Genomic DNA, 10,574 nt, shown 5'->3' with positions numbered 1-10,574 from the left:
TATAACGCGTACAGTTAGTATTAGTGATTTAGATATAACATGTTAAGAAGTATTAGTGATTTAGTTATATCATGTTAAGAAGTATTAGTGATTTAGTTATAAAACTTATAGTTAGTACGAGTGTTTGTTAATATTTGTTATATCATACGTAAAATAAGCATTGATGGTTTAAATGTTTCCAGTGCTGTAGTTCTTGCTACTTAAAATAAAACAAGTAAATATATTGCTATGTACTATCATGTGTTTCCTGATTAATTATGTCCCATTATGGGTTATTGTTCGACTTTCAGACTTATGTCTGGGTTTGTCTGATTTCCTCCAACTTTAACCACAAATGTAGCGGTGATTGGACGGGGGATCTGTCGTGTAATTTCGGACGAATCTGTAAAGTAAGCATTGCATATTCAGAATAGTAGTAATAGAAAAATGTTCTGCATTCTGCTAAAATTGTTCCTTTGCTTACAATGCGAAAATGATATGCATGATCTCAAATATGTTTATTAAATAATTCGTTTTAATTCAATTAATCAGGGCTAACTCCAGGGCTGAAATATTAATTTATGAATCGAAACCCAAACTATATTGCTTCAAGTAAAATGTTATATCTGTACCATGTTGATTTCTCAATAAAAACGAACAAAATGGTTGTGATACTTGTACTTACGACAGTTTTATTGCCCACACTCAACCGGAAGTTGCGCACGAGTTCAGCAGTAATCATTTTGGCCTCCAGAAATGCAAGGCGCGATGCAATACACTTTCGGGGACCGTGTCCAAAGGGGATGTAGTCCAGCGGTTCATAAGCTTTCTCCGCTTCAGAAAATCTTGAAGACAAAGAAACAAACTTGTTATAGCCATATGGTAATTGATGAATCCATGTGGATGTGGGATGAGGTTGCTAAGGACGGCCGCCATCTTGTATCCGCCATCTTGTTTGTTGCTAAGGCAAACAAGATGGAGGATCCAAGATGGCGGCCGTCCTTAGCAATCCCATGAACCTACGGCCCCACATCCACATGACATCATCATGTTTGTTTTCATTGTGACGTCATCAATTTTGAGTTACTCACCGGATTATTGACCCTGTTTTCGTACTCTCCCTGTTTTCCAATATTTGTGTATATTTAGTGTGACGTCATATTGACGGAATTAATTCCCCTTGTTTCTGACTTTTTACCTTCTGATTTCAGGTATCGCTTCCATGGACGGTCTCTATCTGTGTGATGCTTGACGGACCTGCGAACCCTTGTAGTACGAGAAAGAACGCATACAGAAATGAAAATCGCTATTACTTGTACATTGTTTTCAATAGGTGTGTGTATTGCGTGTAACGTCATCAATATGGCATTTACCGACGGAATTAGCTCCCCTTGTTTCTAACTTTTACCTTCTGTTTCAGGTATTCTCTGTCTCTCTCTCGGCGAGGCTGTTTCTTTGGGTTTTTTATCTCTTTTCTTTTTTCCTCTTTTTCTGCTTTTTTTAATCATGTATTTCATTTTCTTAATAATCTTATGCAGAAAATAAAAAGTTACAAAATGCGTTATTTACAATATAAAATCCACGGCATATTTACAATGTTTTCGAGTGTGGTATTAAAATGAGATGAACTTATTTTTCGTGTAGGAAGTGAGTGTGTCGGTGCTGTAGCAGGTGGTATTGCGTCCTTGTTTGAACTAAAAATAATAGTTAACACGTAGACAATTCACAATTATACATTAACTAACAGTATAATAAAGGAATGAGGTAAGTGATTCTATTCCGACGATATACTTGTCTATGCATTCTTTGGCGATGTTGTTTCCTAATGCGCTCCTTCCTGTACGTGTCTGCTTGCCGTTGTATTAATTCATTAGCTTGTCTTGTGATTCGGTGAAGAAGAGTGTGTAGTCTGAGCTTGTCAGAATCGTACGGGAAGCTTTAGATGACGTCACGGTCGTCGAACGTGACGTCACTATCGTCGATCGATATCGGCTTTTAAGACCGCCCGCAAGTCGCAGGGGTTAGAACGTTAGCGTACAGGGTGTGTGGTCACGGGTTAGAGGCGTGTCGGCGTCATTTGTAACTTTTTTTATTTTATTTTTTTGTATAGAATCCTTCATACCATCATCGGAATATTTTCTATACACTTAATTTTTAATTTTTAAGGGTTGTATTTGAAACTTGATTTGTTTAAGAAGTTTAAAACGAAGGTTCTAATAATAGATAGATAGTTAAATCAATAAATATGAAAGAATGTATTTTGAGACTAAACTTATTCATAATATAAAAACAAATACGAAATAATCTCGTTTGACGTAAAAATATGCGGATACTGATGAATCTGTATTGTATTCTGTCCTTATTTTGTCCACATTTGTCCACATTTGTCCACTATTTGTCCATATTTGTCCACTTTTGTCCACTATTTGTCCACTTTTGTCCACCTTTTTCCACTATTTGTACACATTTGTCCACATTTGTCCACTACTTGTCCACTATTTGTCCATATTTGTCCACTATTGTCCACTATTTGTTCACTATTTGTCCACATTTGACCACATTTGTCCACTACTTGTCCCCTGTTTGTCCATATTTGTCCACTATTGTCCACTATTTGTTCACTATTTCTCCACCTTTGACCACATTTGTCAACTACTTGTCCACTATTTGTCCACTATTTGTCCACTACTTGTCCACTATTTGTCCATATTTGTCCACTTTTGTCCACTAGTTGTCATCTTTCGTCATAAGTCTCCAGTTTGACAGTATCTTGCTAATCGAGCTAAGACTTTCAACAAATCAATGTGGTGCTGATCGTAATATCTGCTTCTCTATTCTGCCTGACGCACGACTATAAAGACAGAGAGTTAGGGATTGTTTTACTAGCGTCGTGCCTGGGGTTTGTAATACCGGCACCGAAACTGAAGACAATGAACAACATGAAACTACGCAATGAAGAGAACCTTTAACTTACGGCTGGACAATAACCTTACAATGTACAGGCGGAACATTAGTAAAACATTCGTCTTCAGAGCGACGTTTCTTTAGTAGAAATATATGCGTAACTGACTGCGAACGTGTACTAAAAAGGGGGATTGATTTACCGGAACGTGCATCCGTAAAAGTGTATCTCGTAGCATATGAAATTATAGACCTAAATTGCTAGTAATTTTATAAACAATCAGAATTCAACCAATCAGATTTAAGGAAGTAAAAGTGTCAGCCAATCAGAATTCAACCAATCAGATTTAGGGAAGTAAAAGTGTCAACCAATCAGAATTCAACCAATCAGATTTAGGGAAATAAAAGTGGCAGCCAATCAGAATTCAACCAATCAGTTTTAGGGAAGTAAAAGTGTCAACCAATCGGATTTAGGAGGGTAGAATAGTCCTGATAAAAAGAGAGAGACCCTCAATGCTTTGTGTTCATTTAGTATTGTAAGCTTTGTCTTTCCTGAAGAGATTACAAATTGTTGTCAACATGGAAAATTGCAACGATTGTCCAAAAACTTATGGTAGCAGGAAATCGCTTAGACGTCACGTCACCTTGAAACACAAAGGGTAAGTTCCACTTATACTTTTATTTATATCATGATACTTTATTTATATGATGATACTTTATTTATATGCTGATACTATTTTCTTTATTTTATTTTTTTTCCTTTTTATTTTACAGGAATACCGATAGGTTTATATCTACAGAACCCACAACGAACACATCCCTACAATTTAAAACGCCCGTAGAGGAATTAGCCGCGTTAACACAAGAAATTCCTGAATTTTCCGAAATAACAACAGATAATTTAATAATTCCAGTTTCGACTCAGCTCAGTCAACCGACACAACAGTTATTTTCTGATGAAATCGAACAAGAAGAGGTTGAACAAGAAGGAGAAGGAGAAGGCGACAGCCAAATGATAGACAACAGCGTGAGTACTAAAACTGACACAGCTCTACAGGAATCCAAAGACCATACAAAACCAAAATTACCTACAAAACGAAGGGGACTACCCACACTGTGCGAGTCCGTACAAGTCTACACACTCGGAAAAGACTGTTTTTGTAAAGTTTTCCTTATTCCTCACACTGCTGCTCTGATAAAGGAATTTACTTTTATGAATATCACACCTGCTGCTATATTACGCATAAAATCACTGGACAGCATCATACGCGAGGCCATACAAAGTTTCACCGAGGGAAAAGATGTAATCTTGTTTAGTCACATTGGAGATAACATTTACGTTACGGTACATAACCCCTACACGTGTGTAGACATTAGGAAGTTTCAAGGCAGTAGCTATAGTGACAATGTTGTACCGAGCAAACACGGTATATGCATAACTTTCTGGGAATACTATCAGCTGGCCACCCTTTTGAAGAAGTTTGGAACATGTGGAGACATTTGATCAAACGCTACAGGAACTGGTGTTTTCTTAGGAAAGTGTGTGCAAATCCATATTGGAACCACTTGATATTAAATGTTAACAGTGAAATTGATTATTTAAATTTAGTGTTTCACATGTTCTGTGATAACAAAATTACACATTACAGAGTTAAAGTACTGCTATTATTAGCAAAGACTTGAGTAACAGATTGAACAATCCTTTGTACATTAACAAATTTAATAAGTTATTCCCCGAGTTTGATTTGTCTGATTGTAAACATTAGTTTTATTGTTACAAATATAAAAACGTTTAGTTGGATAAAGACCAAGCATAGTTACGGGTTATACTTATATTGTTACACGTGTTGCATACTCCGCAACATACGTTCACGCATTATTAACGTATGTTGCTCGTTTTTCTACCGAAGAAAAGCCCTTAATTGTCACTGCACCACACAACGACACACTCACCAAAATATAGGCCTTCTACCACCTCCGAACCGAGGGGAGGTTTTTTATATATTTATGCTGGGACCTACTTTCAAATCATGTCCAATATAAATGCTAATAGGAAACAGCAAATACCTCGTCCATAGAATATAAAACTCAAAGCAATACTACTGTGCTCAATCCTTGTATGATCACAGGTACTAGCGTCCTCTGTCAATACACCCTTAATATATGTTAAGTCACCTTGGTGACAATATCTATATTTCGGTAAGCAGACCCTACGTATGTGTAGACATCAGATTTTTTTAAGGAGGTCACAGCAGCGACAATGTCATACCTATCAAACATGGAATATGCATGACATTCTGGGAATACTACCAACTATCCAGTGTGTTGAAGAAGTTTTAACAATGAACTAACATGTTGAGCTACTTAATTAAATGTTACAGGAATTGGCGTTTTCGAAAGACAGTGCGTGCAAACCCACATTGGAACACTATGTTATCAACTGATAGCAATGAACTAGATTACTTAAGTATAGTATTTTACATGTTTCGCGACGAAAGAGTCACGTATTATAGAATTAAAGTACTTTGATGGAAGGGCTGACACGGATGGAAAGACTGATATGGACATGGATGGAAGGACTGACATGGACATAGATGGAGGGACTGACATGGACATAGATGGAAGGACTGCCATATGGACATAGATGGAGGGACTGACATATGGACATAGATGAAAGGACTGACATATGGACATGGACGGAAAGACTGACATATGGACATAGTTGGAAGAACTGACATATGGACATAGATGGAAAGACTGCCATATGGACATAGCTGGAGGGACTGACACATGGACATAGATGGAGGGACTGACATATGGACATAGATGGAAGGACTGACATATGGACATGGATGGAAGGACTGACATATGCACATGGAATGAAGGACTCACATATGGACATGGACGGAAAGACTGACATATGGACATAAATAGAAGGACTGACATATGGACATAGATGGAAGGACTGACATATGGACATGGATGGAAGAACTGACATATGGACATAGATGGAAAGACTGCCATATCGACATAGATGGAGGGATTGACACATGGACATAGATGGAGGGACTGACATATCGACATAGATGGAAGGACTGACATGGACATGGATTGAAGGACTGACATATGGACATAGATGAAAGGACTGACATATGGACATGCACGGAAGGACTGACATATGGACATGGATGGAATGACTGACATATGGACATGGATGGAAGGAATGACACAGGGACATAGATGGAAAGACTGACATATGGACATAAATGGAGGGACTGACACAAGGACATAGATGGAGGGACTGACATATCGACATAGATGGAAGGACTGACATGGACATGGATTGAAGGACTGACATATGGACATAGATGAAAGGACTGACATATGGACATGCACGGAAGGACTGACATATGGACAAGGATGGAATGACTGACATATGGACATGGATGGAAGGAATGACACAGGGACATAGATGGAAAGACTGACATATGGACATAAATGGAGGGACTGACACATGGACATAGATGGAGGGACATACATATGGACATGGATGGAAGGACTGACATATTGACATGGGTGGAAGGTCTGACATATGGACATGGATTGAAGGACAGACATATTGACATGGATGGAAGGACTGACATATGGACATGGATTGAAGGACAGACAAATGGATATAAATGGAAAGACTGACAAATGGACATATATGGAGGGACTGACACATGGACATAGATGGAGGGACTGACATATGGACATAGATGGGAGGACTGACATGGACATGGATGGAAGGACTGACATATGGACATGGAAGGAAGTACTGACATATGGACATGGATGGAAAGAATGACATATCGAAAAGGATGGAAGGACTGACATATGGACATGGATGGAAGGACTGACATATGGACATAGATGGAGGGACTGACACATGGACATAGATGGAGGGACATACATATGGACATGGATGGAAGGACTGACATATGAACATGGATGGAAGGACTGACATATGGACATAGATGGAAAGACTGCCATATGGACATAGATGGAGGGACTGACACATGGACATAGATGGAGGGACATACATATGGACATGGATGGAAGGACTGACATATTGACATGGATGGAAGGACTGACATATGGACATGGAAGGAAGTACTGACATATGGACATGGATGAAAAGAATGACATATCGAAAAGGATGGAAGGACTGAAATATGGACATGGATGGAAGGACTGACATATGGACACGGAAGGAAGGACTGACATATGGACATGGATGGAAGGACGGACATATGGACATAAATGGAAAGACTGCCATATGGACATAGATGGAGGGACTGACAAGTGGACATAGATGGAGGGACTGACATATGGACATAGATGGAAAGACTGCCATATGGACATAGATGGAGGGACTGACATATGGACATAGATGAAAGGACTGACATATGGACATGCACGGAAGGACTGACATATGGACATGGATGGAAGGACTGACAAAGGGACATAGATGGAAAGACTGACATATGGACATAAATGGAGGGAGTGACATGGAGAGAGATGGAGGGACTGACATATGGACATGGATGGAAGGACTGACATATTGACATGGATGGAAGGACTGGCATATGGACATGGATTGAAGGACAGACATATGAATATAAATGGAAAAACTGCCATATGGACATATATGAAGGGACTGACACATGGACATAGATGGAAGGACTGACATATGGACATAGATGGGAGGACTGACATGGACATGGATGGAAGGACTGACATATGGACATAAATGGAAAGACTGCCATATGGACATAGATGGAGGGACTGACATATGGACATGGAGGAAAAGACTGACATATGGACATAGATAGAAGAACTGACATATGGACATGGATGGGAGGACTGACATATGGACATAAATGGAAAGACTGCCATATGGACATAGATGGAGAGACTGACACATGGACATAGATGGAGGGACTGACATATGGACATAAATGAAAGGACTGACATATGGACATGGAGGAAAAGACTGACATATGGACATAGATGGAAGAACTGACATATGGACATGGATGGAAGGACTGACATATGGACATAAATGGAAAGACTGCCATATGGACATAGATGGAGGGACTGACACATGGACATGGATTGAATGACTGACATATGGAGATAGATGGAGGGACTGACATATGGACATAGATGAAAGGACTGACAAATGGACATGGACGAAAAGACTGACATATGGACATAGATGGAAGAACTGACATATGGACATAGATGGAAGGACTGACAAATGGACATGGACGAAAAGACTGACATATGGACATATATGGAGGGACTGACATATGGACATAGATGGAAGGACTGACAAATGGACATGGACGAAAAGACTGACATATGGACATAGATGGAAGAACTGACATATGGACATAGATGGAGGGACTGACATATGGACATAAATGAAAGGACTGACATATGGACATGGAGGAAAAGACTGACATATGGACATAGATGGAAGAACTGACATGTGGACATGGATGGAAGGACTGACATATGGACATAGATGAAAGGACTGACATATGGATATGGATGGAAGGACTGACATATAGACATGAATGGAAGGACTGACATATGGACATAAATGGAAAGACTGCCATATGGACATAGATGGAGGGATTGACACATGAACATAGATGGAGGGACTGACATATATACATACCTGTAGATGGAAGGACTGACATGGACATGGATGGAAGGACTGACATATGGACATGGAAGGAAGGACTGACATATGGACATGGATTGAAGGAATGACATATGGACTTAGATGGAAGGAATGACATATGGACGTAGATGGAAGGACTGACATATGTACCAGCGTTGCTTAGAAAGAGAATACATGAAATCATAAGATAAAAGTTAGAAACAAGGGGAGCTAATTCCGTCAGAATGACGTCACGCGCAAAATACACATCTATTGGAAACAGGGGGAGATAATTCAGTCTGTAACACTAAATTTGATGACGTCACAGAAATACACACATCGATGATAGTGACGTCACGTTCGACGACTGTGACGTCATCTAAAGCTACCCAATGTGAACACATAGTTGAATTCGTTTCTGCCGGAACTAAGAACTACGCGTACCGCACAAACAAAAACAACACTACGTGTAAGGTCAGGTGATTTTCCCCGAACGTACAAAACGACAGGACTGTCAACTTCTCTGTGATGAAAGACATTGTATTGCCGGACCGCGGTAGACTCGAAAATACTTAAAGGGTCATTTAAACACGTATCCGTACGGTTATTATAGTGTAAAGAGCTGTTTTCACTCCTTTTGTCGTTACAGGTGTTACATCTGAATCAAAATCGGCGACACTCTTTACCTTGCGAATCGATTAAGGACCCCTGTACTATCTTTGTAAACCACTTGTACTCCATAGGGACCAAAAGTAACTCTTATACTTTTCACCTTCGATTAGGACGTCACACTAACGGAGAGTTGACACGACACAAGGCTTTNGTTTTAAATTAATAATACTGGTTTAATAGATGTGTTATTTTGATTTTAAAATACATTGTATGCACATTTTACAGATACACATATTAGGTTTCCCGGCCCACACCACTCATTTGCTGCAGCCATGTGATGTNCTTCAGCTACAAGTTTACCGGCAATTGACAGGGTTGTCTAACAGCTAATATGGAATCCTTGAAACAACCCTTTACAAGACATGATAGATGTCTTACAAAATAGATGAATACTTATGCATGCAATATGCTTATAGAAATATCTAAACTTTCGTTTTCGTGGGGAAAAAAATAGCTATTTTCGTTTATGATTCCCATGGATAATCCTGGAGGGGGCCATTGATCCCTCAAAACTGAAATTGACCCCTCTNTGGTTGTACCCCTCAATAATCTTGGACTAACATCGGTTTGAAGAGGTGTAATTATACAGCAGCTGGTTGAAATGTCACTGATACATTGTTTTAAACTATACTTACAGAAAGGCAGGTCTTATNAATATGCAGTCTATCCGACTTCCTCCGCCAACACCAATTAATTCAACGGCAAGCAGACACTTGTCGTACAGGAAGGAACGACAAAACATATCAAACTATTGAGAGAAGAACTACACGTGACAACAATGACCGCACGCTTTTAACAGCTCCAGGTAAATCTTGGGATTTATCATATTTTACTATAATGTGAAGACAAACTTTTATCATACAATGATCTACATCGATGTGAACCTTGGAAATCCTTGATGAAATGACATTTATGCCGACCTAAAAGGTGTTTTGTGGCTATGTGTTTGAACTGCATACCTGCGTACAGGTGACCTACACGTACACGTACCGGCGAGCGGGGTGAGTGAGTACTTCTCCTTGTTTACAATATCAGCGCATATGTCGGATATTCCTAACGCAAAACGTTACAAAGTTCAAGCACAATTACGTCGACGTAGTTCTCTACCTGACATGTCTGTTATTTCTAGTGATTCTCAAAAGCCTACAATGTCCACCCCAGGAAACCCCCCATCGGAATCGTTCGTTATCCAGAGCCAGGGTCAAGTTATTAACTTAAACCAGCTCGTTCAAGCTACTATAACATCGCCAGGTTTTGCCAGCAGCATAGCCCCCTCCCTAGCTACGGCTCTTGGCCCGTCTATTAATCA

At 39.5% G+C, this 10,574-nt stretch overlaps 1 protein-coding gene across 1 annotated transcript in view; it reads right to left on the bottom strand.

The window, feature by feature from the left end:
- Nucleotides 1–231: 231 nt before the first annotated feature.
- LOC110454672 (cytochrome P450 3A29-like) overlaps nt 232–10,574 on the bottom strand; it is a gene marked incomplete at its 5' end in the record, with an annotated part of 26,396 nt that continues 16,053 nt past the window's right edge. The window contains 2 exons of the mRNA XM_021504315.1: nt 232–382; nt 665–824. Of these exons, the coding sequence (XP_021359990.1) occupies nt 293–382; nt 665–824 (250 nt within the window). The remainder of the gene's footprint in view (nt 383–664; nt 825–10,574) is intronic.

The sequence above is a fragment of the Mizuhopecten yessoensis genome, unplaced genomic scaffold (assembly GCF_002113885.1).
Source record: "Mizuhopecten yessoensis strain PY_sf001 unplaced genomic scaffold, ASM211388v2 scaffold8009, whole genome shotgun sequence".
Classification (NCBI taxonomy): domain Eukaryota; kingdom Metazoa; phylum Mollusca; class Bivalvia; order Pectinida; family Pectinidae; genus Mizuhopecten; species Mizuhopecten yessoensis.
The sequence above is the reverse complement of the archived record's forward strand: the minus strand, read 5'-3'. Positions and strand labels throughout refer to the sequence as shown.